The following is a 15,883-nucleotide window of genomic DNA, read 5'->3' on the forward strand; positions in this document are numbered from 1 at the left end:
TTAGAACCAGATTTTCTCAATTGAGGTTCCCCATCTCAGATAACTACAGCTTGTGTCAAGTTGACATAAAACTAGCCAGCACAATTAGGTCCTTCTGAAAGGCATGAGGCCATACTGATTAGGATGAAGAGCACTGATGTCATTCATGGAGGGCACTGCCTGTCTCTCCCTGTAGTTGGCTGTGCTCCTCTGTGTTGTGACTCCCTTTCTGCTATTCAGTGGTGCTGTAAACTGAAGTTCCCAGAAAAGGCCACACCCATATGAAAGATTCTGCATGGCTGATTGGTTGATTTGAATTTCGTGATTGTAATGTTCAGATCCAGAGCCCAAATTATCTTGAGTTATTGTTAGTCCCCTTAATTCATCCATTGCTAACTTCCCTGTCGGACCTAACATCTTTTCAGCTATTATGTAAAACCTTTGGAGTATATTAACAGACCATTAGCTTCCACAACCCCACAGCTAAAATATCATCAGACAATGTCTGCAGCCTGTTGCTGAGTTACCCGGCCTTGCTGCGACATGTATACCCACTGTGTCCACAAATGTATTTGGTAAATGATCTGAATTATGACTTTTTTTGTTTTATGACTATAAAAAAAAAGTTCATAAGACGACTTCTATGTCAAAACACGTTATATTTGGGGCAATCTGAATTCGTGCCTCTGGGCCATGGTTACTGGTATTTGGCTCAGGATCAACTCTTCCTATTAAGGTGAAAGTTATGTCTTGCATTGACAATGTGAAGCAGAGTACTAGGGGAAATTCTTTGTGCCCTCCAAAAGTCATAATTCTACTGGCAATATGGATCAACCAGTATGTGTCACAGAAGAGCAGACTGTGCACGTGGAGAGAATGCATATTAATGCACAACAGCAGCATATGTTGGGAGAAGAATTAATGGGAGTTTTTAATCCTAGCACTTTTCATAATGAGTGTAAAAATATCAACCATGTTGGTTTTTATAAATGTGTGTTGCACTCACAAGAAGGTGATTGTTAGGACTGGCTAACTGCTGTGAAAAAAAAAAGAAAGAAAAAAAAGCAACCCACCCCTGAATCTCAGGACTGTAGAAGAAATGCTTCCTTCTTCCTCTCCCAGAATAAAGCAGGCCGCTGAGGCTACGTCCAGGAATCCAGCTCCCTCCCTGTAGTGGGGTCTCTCGTCCATGGGACCTCCAGGTTCTCCCTGAGTTGTCTGTGTCTGGGGCGCATGTGTGTGTGTGTGTGTGTGTGTGTGTGTGTGTGTGTGTGTGTGTGTAGGAGGAGGAGGAAGAGGAAGAGAAAGAGGGCAAGAGGGAGGGAGGAAGAGAGGGAGACAGAGACAGACAGACAGACAGAGAGAGAGAGAGACCTTTTTTTGAGTCCTTATCCCAACCCCAGGATGAGAGTTTGGTGAATCTAGGTTTGTCTGAGCCAAACAGGTTAACTGGCAAGGAATGGAAACTACTTCCAAACAGAGCGGAAATGGACTAATTGAAAACTTATCAGCACATGTGGTGGCACATGCCTGTAATCCCAGCGTTTGGGAGGTTTCAACAAAGCAAAGATATGTCTATTTGTATGTATGTATAATCAATCAAACACAGAACAGAGAGTAGAGAAAACGCAGTTTCCCATCCACTCTACTTTCCCTGCGCCACCTGGCAAGGCTCCCGAGCCTCAGCTGAGTAAATACAAAACCGCAGGCCGGCAGCTCACCTGGAGCAATGGTTACTGGGAAAAGGAGGAAACTTTGGAAAACGCAGCCAGACACGTGCTTTCCATAGCTAGTCAGCGTTAGTCATTCACCCATTCACCGCGAGCACTTAGCACAGCGCATACCACAAAGCACTTACCACAGCCGGTGGAAACTGAGTTATTTTATGAGGCTGTATAGCAACTGTCCTAGGCCTGGGGACCTGGGACAAGGAAGCCTTAGCCCCGCCCAGCGCATGGCCACGCCCACCCCTCTGAGGGCCGGAAGGGCAGTTGCCTAGCAGCAGGTGTTGTTCCGAGTCCTTGACAGCCTTCAGCAGCCAGGAAGAAGCACCATGCCCAAGAACGCCTTAGTGACCTTGCGCTATGGGCCCTACAGCGCAGTGGGCCTGTCCGTGGAGCACCGTACCTACCGACTGGAGGGTCTGCAAGGTGGGACACCCCGCTGAGTGCCCCTTTTTGAGACTCAGCCTCCCGGACTCAGGCTGAGTCCTCTACCTAGGCCTTCCCTCCTCAGACCCCAGGGAAGTGCTGCCTTCCCCAGGAAGCCTTCCTAGGATGACTTAGCACCTCCCTCTGGTTCCCACTACTCTATGGGCACCCTGAGTGTTACCAGGCAAAATACACACACACACACACACACACACACACCACCTAATCCCACATTACAATTTGGGGAAATTGGGGTCAGAAATACTAAGTGTCCTTTGCAAGTCAAATGGCTGCAAAGTGACAGAGCTGAGATTCTATCCCCTGCTTGTTCATTTATGCGGCAAGGCCTGTGTTAAACATCTGTGTATCTGTGTGCCTGGACTCAGGCAGATGGGCTCACCGTTGAACAGGATGTGTGCAGGAGAGCATTGATTGTTGGGAGTCATGCCTAAACCCTGACAGACTAGAGGCTGCATGGGAACCTGCCGATGGCAAAGCGACCAGAATTTTAGGGCAAAAGTCCCAAGAGGCCAAACTCAGCCACCACCTGTATTAGTCACAGAACTAATAGAATATGTATATTTGTTGTTCTCTAGAGTCACAGAACTTATAAAATATGTATTTGTTGGAATGACTTACAGGCTGCAGCCCAACAATAGCTAGTTGTGGATGGAAAGTTCAAGAATCCAGTAGTGCTCAGTCCCCCGAGGCAGGGTGTCTCAGCTGGAATCCCGAAGTAGGCTCAATGGATGTGCTGACAAGGACAAGCAGGCGAAGAATCAACAACCCCTTCCTTCTTCTAGCGTCCTTATATAGGCTTCCAGCAGAAGGTGTGGCCCAGATTAAAGGTGTGTCATCCCACCTCAAGATCCGGATCAAAGGCATGTTCCCTTCCTGCCTCAAGATCTGGATCACAAATGTGCCCTCCATTTCACTCCAGATATAGTCAAGTTGACAACCGAGAATAACCATCACACCACCCCAATATGATACTTAAATAGATAAGCCTAGAGAAGCAGAGAAATGTAATTAATGTTGCACACTGGAAGGAGGAAGGGACAAAGGGCACAATGAGCCAAAATCCATCCCTGGGGTGCTGCCTAAATTTTAGGATTAAGTGGAGAAAGGGCCCGGTGATGGCGCACGCTTTTAATCCCAGCAGTTGGAGGCAGAGGCAGGTGAATCTCTGAGTCTCAAGCCAGCCTGGTCCACAAAGCAAGTTCCAGGACAGTCAGGGCTACACAGAGAAACCCTGTCTCAAAAAACAAACAGCCGGGCGGTGGTGGTGCACTCCTTTAATCCCACCACTCGGGAGGCAGAGGCAGGTGGATCTCTGTGAGTTTGAGGCCAGCCTGGTCTACAGGGTGAGTTCCAGGAAAGGGAAACCCTGTCTCGAAAAACCAAGAAAAAAACAAACAAACAACAAAAACAATTGAAGTGGAATTGGTGCAGAAGGTGAGATACTCATATACTCTAGCCATCCTGATTGATTGAACATCACCAGTGTTCAGGAAGACTCCTTGAGCAATAGCCACGTTAAGCAATTGAGTGACCCAGAATAAACGAGACAGACACAAAGTGAAGGCAGAAATGGCAGACTTTCGTCCCACTCCGAGTTACCTTGTACAACCAAAAGATGAATTGGTTCTTTTTAGCAAAAGCTTTTCCTAAGTGCCTGTTAGAGTACCGGTAAATTGGAGGGGATTGAGGATACATTTGCGTTTTGATGAGTGAATAGAGATTGGCCAGGGAAAGAGAGGCCAGGGCATTCCAGGCAGAAGACCTGACACTTTCAGAAACTGGTGGTGGGAATAAGTGTTGAGATGTTGAACTGATGGAGGTTAGGCCAGAAGGAGCGAGAGAGCTTCACTCAGCGCAGCCTGAGAGCTCCAGGCAGGGAAATGAAACCTCAGCTGCTCTGGTCAAGCTGGAGGGTCAAGAGCGGAAGAGAGAGAGAGACAGTAGAAGGGCTTTGATGGTGGTCCGAGGTTGTAAGGAGAGCATCCTGAGTCAAGACGGCCATAAAGGGAAGTTATGCCAAGTAACAGCAGTGACCTCCCTAGGACAGTAGACCAGGTAGGCAAGGGTAGGGAGGGTGCCACCAGCATTTAGCCACGTCTGCCTAGCAGCAGAGCTGATGGATGGCAATGCTGTCTACCAAACTGGGAAGCACCAACCGAGGGCCACAGTTTGGATGAGCACATTCCGTTGTGGACACTTTAAACTTCATGTGCTTTTAGCTACCTAGGTCAATGTACAAAGAAAAAGAAACTCTCTAATCCTGTCAAACCAGCACCCCACCCCACAATGACTTCATTTCACCTTAGTTATGTCCTAAAGGCCCCGTCTCCAAGCATGGTCAGAGGGAGTTAGGACTTTCAACATACAAAATAGGAAAAAGCACAATTCAGTCCATAGCAGCAGCATGTGGTGACATTCATTACAGATCACAATATCATAGACCCATCACTGTCTATTGCCAGAGTTTTTCGGTATCCTGAACAATAACGTAGAAAGCAGTAACTCCACCTCCCACGCTAGACCTGACACACTCTAATCCTCTCTACAGCCCTGTGTGCACCAGGCTTCCTCTCTCTTTTGGGCCACCGCCCAGCTCCCAAATCATGACATGGAGACTTATTAGTCGTGAATGCTCAGCCTAGCTTAGACTCTCCTCTGGCTAGCTCTTTTAACTTGAATTACCCTGTTTCTGTTTATCTACCTTTTGCCTCAGCTTTTTACTTTTCTTTCCTTCTGTAGATCTTACTTTCACTGCTTCTTGAGTCTGGCTGGTGGTAACTGTCTCGCTTCTGGCCCTGGGTGTTTTTTCCCTTGTTCTTCCCTCCTCCTCCTCCTCCTCCTCATCATCATCATCATCATCATCATCATCATCATCTCCTTCTCTCTTCTCTCCCAAGCCTAGATTTCTCCTCCTATTTATTCTCTCTGCCCACCAGCCCCACCTATCCTTTTCCTGCCTAACTATTGGCCATTCAGCTTTTTATTAGATCAATCAGGTGCCTTAGGCAGACCAGGTGAAACAAATGTATCACATCTTTACCTAGTTAAACACGCATCCTTACATCATTAAACAAACGCATCATAAACAAATGTCACACACCTTTACACAATTAAAGTAATATTTGGCAGTATAAACAACTGCAACACATCTTTACATAGCGAAATATTCCACAACACCCGTGAATCATCCAAGTTTAGATATTTAATATGTTAGAATCTGCTCATAGGCCTTCTCTACTGCCAGGGAGACAGCATTAGCAGAGGCAAAGCACAAGGGCCCTGCAGTTGAGCTTACCTAGTTTTGACTCGGTCTCTACTCCTCATAGACTTATAGACAAAGTTAAAATCAAGTTGTTTTTCCTTTATGAGCCTCACCTTCCTTGTTGGTAAAGGAGAATGTGAACCCCCTCCCCCCATTGGTGTGAGTCTGATGAGAAAAGCATGGAAAAGCACATGTGACAAGGACTTACTCTGGAGACAATCTTAGGAAAGGGGGGGTGTCTCTCAGAGCATCTGAGGACTGGAAAGCAGTGTGGGCTGGTAGAGGATGGTGTATAGCAAGAGAGTTGGTCTGTTTTGCCCTTGACATCAAGCAGTTGGCAAAGGTGCCTAGGTGAAGAACCATGAGTTAGCTAGGCGTGGTGGTGCACACCTTTAATCCCAACACTTGGGAGGCAGAGGCAGGTGATCTCTGAGTTTGAGGCCAGCCCGGTTTACAGAGCGAGTTCCAGGATAGTCAAGGCTACACAGAGAAATGCTGTCTCGGAAACAAACAAACAAAACAAAAAACAAACAAAAAAAAACCCCACCATTAATTTGTACTTTAATGTTTGATTCTGAAAGGAGGAAGCTGGAGAAGAGAAGTGGAGGACGTTGGATTAAGAGACACCAAACCAGTGGGTAGAAATCATGTTGTAGGATTTAGAAGGAAGAAGGCAGGAGCCCTTCTAACTGTAGACCAGATCTAGACACTGATGACATCAGCATCCCTGTCCCAGGTCCTGACTGCTCCAGTTCTGCTGTCACTCATGTCTCAGGCCTCCCTCCACTGTACCTACTGTCAGGCCTGTCAATCCATCCCATGGTCCTTGTCCTCAGCACATGTCCGTAAGTCAATCCTTTGCCCCATCAACCTCCCTCCTCCCTCCCCCACTTATGTCCAGTCCCCATCACCCTCTGCTGAGTTGTGTCACGGCTTCCGGCCAGAGCTCTCTGTAACCACAGGAGTCTCCTTATAGTCTGTTCTCAGAACCAGAGCTGGGTCAGAACATGGCTTCATTCCTGGATGACTCTGGTGACTCCCAGCTCATAGGCACCAAAGACCTTCCAAGGCTTTCCGGCTTCTCCTGACCTCTTTGACCTCCTTACACATCCTCTCCAGCCACAGCCACATCCTCACTGACCAAGGACCTCTCCAGGGATCCCGGGAGCTGACACCCGATGCTCAGCAGGCATTGTACCTCTGATGCCTTTTTCCACATGATCCTCCCTTTCCTCCCTCAGCCTTTAAGTCATCAGCCCGAAAGTCACCCTCATGGATAAGACATCCTGAAGTTGTGTGTGTGTGTGTGTGTGTGTGTGTGTGTGTGTGTGTGTGTGTGTGTAAGTGGCAGGAGTCTGTTCTCTCTTTCCACCACGTGGGTACTGGGTATCACACTAAGGTTGGGGGACTTGATAGCAAATGCCTTCTTCACCCACTGAGCCATCTCAGCAGCTCTAACCCCCTCCATCTCTAGTCCTTCCCTCCTCCTCTGTTCTTCTTCATGTTTCTAGGTATCTGCCACAGCACTGATCTCACCTCCTCACCTCACACACACTCGGATGTAATCTTCAGAGATTCCCGTCTGTCCCAGTTCCTGTACTTGGTGTACGGAAAGTGTTCCATGACTTTTCCTGGAGAGGGGTGAACAAATATTCACCCCAGATGGGGCACTAACAAAGACCGAAGAAACAATTCCACCCAAGTCTAACGCAGTCAGCCAGTGAGCTTATTGGGATTGCCTGCTTACAGGAGCATGAGCGACTCACAGCAAAGCCCACTCTGGCAGGGGTGATGAGTCACAAAAGCTGCCTTCCTGGGGGTCCCTGCTCTGCTGACCCTGCTGAAGAGTATGCTCTGCCGAGCTGTGCTTCTCTGCTTCCATGACCTTCAAAGTGGGGTCTCCTGATAATGCAACTTTCTAAATATTCCAGGAGGGAATGTTTTAAGGACATGACTACTCATCAGGAAGATAGAACCCCATGCTGGATGGAGAGACGGAACCAGGCGGCTGGCAGAGGCATTGCCTAGGGACAAAGTGCTAGGGGCCAGGGATGGGTAGTGCACAAGTGGGAGACGATGGACGTACCAGAAGGCGTGTGAGGTGGGATTCCAGAGGAAATGGATCCTAAACGGTTGCGCTCAAATTATCCCCAGAGAGAGATGCTGTCATGGTTGTCAGCTGTGGATTAGAAAATGAAAATTCTCCTAGGTTCCCACTTGTTCACAAATGGGACCATGACCTTGGAAGGCAACTTGGAAGAGTCTATAAAATGTAGCCCACACAACAGAAGCCAACAGCTTCATTTCCAGGTGCCTTCTTAACTGGAAAAGACCACCCAGACCCAGGTGGCATACTGCCAATGTCTTCTGCAACCTTCTTGGTGAAGGAAAAAAATAGAAACAACCAGAAACTGCAATGGCTGGGTAAATCGCAGCACATCCGTCATGTGACATGGGGTGGTGGAAGGCTGGGCTGGGTAAGTGCAGCACCAGGGAGCAAGCCTGCCCCTGAGCCCCTGCACGCCATGATCTCTCTTCGCTCAAAGAGGCAGATAACGGAAGAGGCACACAGGGTAGAGTCAGGGTGGTTTTGAAATGTTTGTCTTCTTTTTCTATAATTTCTAAGGTTTTTACAGAATCAAGAGTCAGCTTTACATTGATAAGCTGATAATATTTTAGATGTACTTATTTTTTTCAGCAAAAATGTACTTAAAAAAAAGAAAGAAACATAGGACCAGTGCACATCTGTATGCATGGCACTGGGAAAGCAGAGGGAGGATTAGGAGTTCAAGCTAGCCTGGGCTACATGAGACTCTGAAGAGGGGAGAACAAAAGAGGAAGATGGAGAACCAGTCAGGGGAGAACACACCTGTAATCCAGCATTCAGGAGGTGAGGCAGGAGGGTCATGAGTTCAAGGCCAGCCTGGACTATGCACCAAGACCCTGCCAGCCCCCCCCCCCAATAAAGTAAGAAAGAGGGGTGGGGGAAAGAAAGGATAGAGGAAGGAAAGAGAGGGAAATGGAGGAGAGTAGAGAAAGCAGACACGGGTCGGAGAGGGATGCAGAGGTTGGTGAATTACTGAGCATGTGGTTCTCTGACCTCAGAGAAGCAGGCAGTGCCGAGGGAAAGGAATCGGTGGAGCCGGGCACTGAGCTGAGGCCACAGGCGCAGGCTGCTGCACCCTCTTGGGGAGGGAAGGGTATTCTGAGATTACATCACGGGGAGCATTTTGATGGCCGGCGAGGTTTGTAAGGTATCTGCAGGTGGCTGATTTGTAGAGTAATTTGTGTACACCCATGCTTGATAACACATCTAATAACAGCTGCCAACATTTACAGAGGACCCGGTGACAAGGGCCGAGGTGTTAATAGCAACAAGGCAGGGAACATTCGCTCCCTCCCCACACCCCACTTGAGACCCGGTGTCAACACTGAGGCAAGCAGCTCTACTTGCTGCCCTTCCTCTGTAAAATCTGCATCTGAATTCTGCATAGGACTTTTAAAAAACCATAGCCCTTTATCGTTTCCCGAAGCGCCTCTGTCTTTGGAAGGATGCCTGATCTTTTCTGAACGTACCATGCCCTAAGCAATCTGAACACTTTTGTTCTTTATTATCCATGAATTATAATGGCGCAGCAAAAAAAAAAAAAAAATGTCTTCACTAAACCAGTTGCTTAAAAGAGCGCTAAGTAATTGCCCTGGCCACAGTTGCTCCTTGCCTACTGTAGTTGAGCCTGCCAAACGAGCCCCTCAAAGGGATTGGAAGGCACTGAAACTGACCATTAAAAACAGAATCAATCTTTATTTAGTCGAGGCACCCAAATGCTACCCTGCCTCCCCAGTGATGCATTAGCTGAACTCATTAATGGCCGCTGGCATCTTGTCTGCTCGGAGTAAAGGAAGGAGAGCGATCTGCCGGTGAACCTCGACTTCCTACTCAGAAGCATTTACACCATCCGCAGATGCTACGCAGCTCTGCCCGCTCAGTGAGGACAGAGCCTTTCCCCTGTCCCTTCGCTTTATCCAGATCTCCTGTGAGGAATGAGGTGCCACTTCAAAGAGGTGGGTGTTCGGCGGGTGGCTTACCACTTCTGGCTGATTTATGCTGGAGTTCAGCCACTGCCTGTGCACAGACTTTGTTTCAGGGAACATATTTATCTGACCTTTCTTTGAATAGACAACTCAGTAGCAACTCAGGAAACCGTGGCCCCCTCCGTGCCGAGTGGTGGCATTTGGGTGAGCTGCAGGGATTCCAACGTGTCTTCTTCTCTCATCCCTTAAGGCCGCACCAGCCATGTCACAGTCAGCCTCGCTGTTACATGTCACTCCTCTCTGACAGGAAGGGGACGATGTCCTGAGGCTGACAGTGTGACAGACTGTGCAGGTGTTGTCGCTGGAGTACAAACCGGGCAGGTAACCAATAGCCACAAGGCAAGTTGGTGGTACTCAGCATCATTCTCTGTTTGCTACTTTGGGGAGCCAGTGTTGACCCCAGGTTCCCAGAAGAAGGTCAAGAGGCCTGCCCTTCCAGAGCTCAGGTGCCTGTACTTGGCAGCCCATAGAAGAAGAGAGGACCCTTTCTTGTCTTGTTTTGTAGATCAAATCCGTTTTCTCAGCCACACCTTGTCTTGTAAGAGCAATTTCATCTCTATACGATACTCCAAACCCAAGTGTAATCTGAGCTCAATTTGATGGGCCTTTCAGGGGACGTCAGGGGCAGCTGGGAGGTGCTTACCTCCTGAGGTCTCTTGCAGGACCACCTGCCTAGTCCTTATAGTCTCAGTCTCTCAGAGCCCCTTAAGCCTTAGAAAGCTGGCCTTAGGAGTTTGTAGCAGAGTGACAGACAGCTAGGCTCCTGAGTTGTCCCTGCCAGATTCTAGCCTACTCCCCAGGAGGGTCTACAGACCGTGCAAAGCCTAAGGTCCCAGAGGCCACGGTGTACTTTCCCATGTATAGCTATTTCCTACTAGGGAGAGGGGTGCTATGGGCAGGGGAAGGTGAGGCCAGAAATCCCTACCACGGACTGACGTCATGTCTCCCTACACGATGAACTGCCCTTCCAACCCAGCTGGACCACTTCCATTTAAACAAGTCACTGGTCCAAGCTGAGTGTCCTCTTCAGAGATGTTTAAGATCAAGACACTTGAACAGGATACAATAGCATAAATATGCCAAAGAAACGATGCGGGCGTTCTTTGGAGAGAGGCATTAGCTGAGGCAGGTCAATTAGGGCCCCAACCGGGCACCTGAGGAGCGTGATCGTGTTAATGGAGACCCTCACTGAGTCTTTCTCAAGTTTCTTTCCAAAAGTGAAATCAAAATTATGCAATTAAAATGCTCACAGCTGGGGCTGGATGTTCTTGAACTGATTGAAAGATGAAGAAGTGGACAGGACAACATTTTCAAACAGCGATTGTCTCTGTAATTAAATGCAATTAACTGACAGAAATGTCTGCTTTTCCCATCCCTAAAACTGATTGGAATGCTAAGACTTTAAAAAAATGACCCCATCTGATGCCTTGTTCCTTCTAACCCAAATATTCAGCAGTGCACACAGAACGCTGAAGGCAAACGGCACACAGACTCCAAGATGGACTGTGTCGCTCTGGCTGTCCTGGAACTAGCTCTGTAGACCAGGCTGGCCTCAAACTCAGAGGTCCGCCTGTCTCTGCCTCCCAAGTGCTGGGATTAAAGATGTACAATACCTGCCCAGCTAACTCATGGTTCTTTACCTAGGCACCTTTGCCAACTCCTTGACGTCAGAGGTAAAACAGACCCAACTCTCTTGCTATACACCATCCTCTACCAACCTGAACTGCCTACCATTCCTCAAATATCCTGAGAGACCCCCACCACCACCCAGCGAAGCTCCTATTTAATTTTTTACATGTATTTACACATTGTGTGTGTGTTTCTGTGTACATCGTGTGTTTTAATTAGGGTTTCTATTGCTGTGAAGAGACATCACGACCACGGCAACTCTCATAAAGGAAAATATTTAATTGGGGCTGGTTTACAGTTTTAGAGATTTAGTCCATTATTGTCCTAGTGAAAATCATGGCGACATGCAGGCAGACATGGTGCTGAAGAAGGGATTGAGAGTTCTATATTTTGATCCACAGGCAACAGGAAGTAAACTGTCACACTGGGTATGACTTGAGCATATGTGAGACCTTAAAGCCCACCTCCACAGTGATACACTTCCTCCAACAAGGCCACACCTTCTCCAACAAAGCCATACCTTCCAACAGTACCACTCCATATTAGCCAAGTATTCAAACACATGAGTCTATGGGGGCCATCCCTATTCACACCACCACATCATGGCACACATGTGGACATCAGAGAATGACTGAAGAGTTGATCCTCTTCTTCTACTTCAGGTTCTAAGTCTTGGCAGCAAGCACCCTTCACCAATCTCATCATCCTGTAACTATAAACTTCCAAGTTCAAATCTCATTATGAACACATAGCATTATTTACTCAGTCAGCCTTTTATTATCAGACTTACGAATTGTTCACTGAATTTTGGTATTATATAGTAAAAAGAATATCTTGTTGCAAAAATCTGCCTGTATTTCTGACTTTTTTCTTACAGGGTTTCTTTTAAGTATGATGTTCTCAAAATATGTTTTTGAAGGTTATGGCTTATGCTATGGATTGCCCTCTTGAAAAGCAACCAAATTATATTTCCATCATCAGGGAAAGAAGTTGCTGGATCCTGGGTCCCCTGAGCACTGTCTCTATGAGATAAAGCTGTGGAACACTCAATTGCCACTTCGAAGAGATGGGTCATTTCCTAACAGATCCCCTAGGTCTGGGGTAATTCACAAGCAAGAGATGTGCCACTTGGGTATCTGTCTTTGCTTTTCTGAGACTATAAGGACACATGGAGATCAAGGACCATCTAGGTGCCCAGCCGGTGGTTATGACCATGAACAGCCATGGAGGAGACAAGCTGCTGCCGTCCATGAGAACATAGACATAGGCTAACCTGGAGTCTGCCCCCATGTCACCCACATCCTTCCCTGTTTTCCAGCTGTGTTGACCAAAGATGGACATGATGTCATCCTGGAGCAGATAGAAGACTGGAATCTAGTGGAGCTTGTGGTAAATGAAGAAATAGTCTTCCGGTGTGATATCCAAGACCTGGAATTTGGTAAGGCCATAGGAGGCCTCTGCCCATCACTCAGCCTCCTCTGAGAAGTCCCTCAGTTTCTAGTTGAAAATCTCAGGGAGTCATGCCTAGAACCAAATTGGGGTTCTTTCTGCATCTCAAACTCAGATCAAGAGCCCTGTTTCCTGAGGCATATGAAAGACAGCATTCACACACACACACACACACACACACACACACACACACACACACACACACCATGGTACAGACACACCACTATAGGAATAATAAGATAGTAGATTATTGAATCTACTTTTAAACTAAAAAAGCAACTACTAGTCTTGAGTATTTTACATTGGTATGGATTTTGTATATTGATACAAATATAAGGTTATTTTTGTTATACTGTATATATGTTTCTACTCTTGTTTAAGGTATTATACCTATTCAGGTCATTTTAAAATGTAGTATAAAGTTTTAGTCCTTTAAGGCTATTATCAGAAACTGTTTAGGATAATTAAGAAATGTAGGTTGGTAGTTAGTCATCTATAACAATCAAACTTACAGTCATGTAGGTATGTTTTCAAGGTTAAACAGATATATTTTAGATAGATGGTCTTCAAACACTTCAGAGACCTATAGAATATGGCATTTAAGATGCTTTAACAACATAAGGCTTTTCATGACAGTGAGACATGTGTGCTCCTGGTAGCACTAATTTACTTAAAAAAAAAAGATGATGGGTATCAAAGAACCTCCATATGGAGTTTGCTTTCATTGTGGCAAAGTTAGACACTAGGCAAGAAACTGTCCTTGCTTCAACTGCTAACATTATGTTGTCCTAATTGGACAAGCAGGACACAAAAGAAGGCAACTGCCAAACTTTGCCAAGACAAGGTAGGAGAGTCCTTCAAAATTCCTGCTTCACAGAAAAGTCTGTCAGATATGCCAGGCCTGTAGGCCAAAGATGGATGACCCAGTGTTGCAGAGGAAACTTGTGGTGACTGTCCAGGCAGCCAGATGTCGCTGTCATTTCTATAGTTTTAGAAGTTGTTTGCTCTGTGCTTCCTGTTTACATAGGTAATAGTATATTCTTCTCAGGTCTTTGATTGGGTTGAAGACTAGATAGTTATAGTTACAGTTTTCCTTGTTATCAAATTCAGAAGAAAACTTACAAAAGAGATGTAAAGTGTTTAAGGTTGAGAGACATAAAAGCTTAATTTATCTATCTAAAAAATGTTCTAATATCTAAAAGGATATTTTTAGGATGGTTATACAAGTTTTGATAGAAAATGGTTTAGGTATAAAACTTTGGACTCCTCAGGATAGGATAGATAATAATTTCTCCAAATTTGCCAAATAAAAATGGACTTGACATTGTGAATACAATTCTTACTTGATAATTGTTCTTATTGTATATAACTTTACCGTATTAGAGTTAAAACCTTTCCTTTTTATTTAGACAAAAAAAGGGGAAATGTTGTGGGATATTTGTACACCGTGTGAAGATGTATTACTGTGATTAGTGTAATAAAAAGCTGAATGGCTAACAGCTACTCAGGAGGTATAGGTGGGACTTCCAGGCAGAGAGAGAACTCTGGAAAGAAGAAAGGTGGAGTCGCCAGCCAGACTCAGAGAAAGCAAGATGGGCAGTACAGAGATGGGGTAACACCACATGGAAGAATGTAGATTAGTATAAATGGGTTAATTTAAGTTATAAGAACTAGTTGAGACAAGCCTAAGTGAAAGGCCAAGCTTTCATAATTAATAATAAGTTTCCATGTCATTATTTGTGAGCTGGCAGACTAAAGAAAAATCTGACTAAATAACACACACACACACACACACACACACACATACTCTCTCATACACACACCATGGCACACACACCACACACACATACATATATATACACACACACACACCACGCACACACACTTACACACATATACTACACTCACACACAAATACACACCACACACATAAACACACACACTTATATAATATACTCACACACACACACATACACACCACACACATACACACACACTTACATAATACACTCACACACACATAAACACACATAGCATGGCACACACACACACACCACACATGTGCACTCACACAGTCACACACACTCATACACACTTACACACATACACTACACTCACGCACACATACACACCACATACACTACACACATTCACTCACACACATACACACACATAATACACACACACATACACCACACTCACACACACATAGCATGGCACACACACATACTCACACACACTCATACACACACACACACACACACACACTCACACACACCCATACACACCACACACATACACACACACTGAAGTGCTGTGGTACCCAGCTTCTTCCCCAATACTGGAGATGAGAGAGGAAAGAAAACAAAGCTGAGCCCACCTTTCATATGTGATGGAATTGGAAGAAAATAAGGTTTTGTGGTTAGTTTCTTTTTTTTAACTTTAATAATGTGTTTTATTATTTACTTCAGTGTGATTTTTTGTTCCATTTGTTTATTTCATCTAGACTTCTGAGACAATTAGAGTATGCCCACAGTGTATGGCGTCATCACCTATATTCTGCACCTTCTTTTGCCCTGGAGGGCTTCTGACCCATAGGCTGACACCATGTTTACCTCCCTGTGTCTGAGAGTAAGAGCTTCAGGAATCCACTAAGACTCTGCTAGAGGCTACTTAATGTTTTACATGCCTGTAGTTTTGGAAAATATACTTCCAGTAGAAGCCCAAGGTATATTTACTGCTACATCAAACTGTACCTAAAGCTGGCCGAAGGTGCGTGTTATCTATTTCCCTAGGGGGTGACGGCAAACTAGACCCGCTGTGTGAAGAGGCCAGGATCGCTGTGCTAAATGCCTTCTGATCTCATGGAGCAGACAGAAGAAAGCCAGCTCGGCCCTCCAGTCTACAATGCCAGCAAAAGGGGCTTATTGGGCTCTCTCTACCAGTTAGAACATGGCAATGGCACTCATCCTCTAGTCTGTGTGTTTTGGGTTTCTCATCTGGCTGCATAGACACTCACAAAAATAATAAAAACCACCTCACTGGCAGCATCTCTCTGTCTCAACCCATAGGGAAAGCCCTCCAATATCAGATGCATGTGGATCTGAGGGAAATAATAAAATGCAATCTAATAACAGAGCGCCATCCCCTAATAAAGCACCGTTGCCAGGAGCATTAGACATTCCATTCTGAAGCAAGCCAAGAACTAGGAATAGGTGAAATTAAAGCTGCCTGGGCAGGGGGTGAGAACGAGGCCTTTGAAAACCTGGCCCAAGCCGGTGTCAACGAAGAATTCGGAAAC

General features: G+C 46.0%; 1 protein-coding gene across 1 annotated transcript; it reads left to right on the top strand.

Annotated features, from left to right (window-relative positions):
• Positions 1-1,989: 1,989 nt before the first annotated feature.
• Positions 1,990-15,629, top strand: C9H10orf53 (chromosome 9 C10orf53 homolog). Its single transcript, XM_028878313.2, has 3 exons — positions 1,990-2,129; positions 12,452-12,571; positions 15,378-15,629. The coding sequence occupies exons 1-3, from the start codon at positions 2,033-2,035 to the stop codon at positions 15,440-15,442; spliced, it is 282 nt and encodes a 93-aa protein (XP_028734146.1). The 5' UTR covers positions 1,990-2,032; the 3' UTR covers positions 15,443-15,629.
• Positions 15,630-15,883: the final 254 nt, after the last annotated feature.

This window comes from Peromyscus leucopus, chromosome 9 (assembly GCF_004664715.2).
Source record: "Peromyscus leucopus breed LL Stock chromosome 9, UCI_PerLeu_2.1, whole genome shotgun sequence".
NCBI lineage: Eukaryota > Metazoa > Chordata > Mammalia > Rodentia > Cricetidae > Peromyscus > Peromyscus leucopus.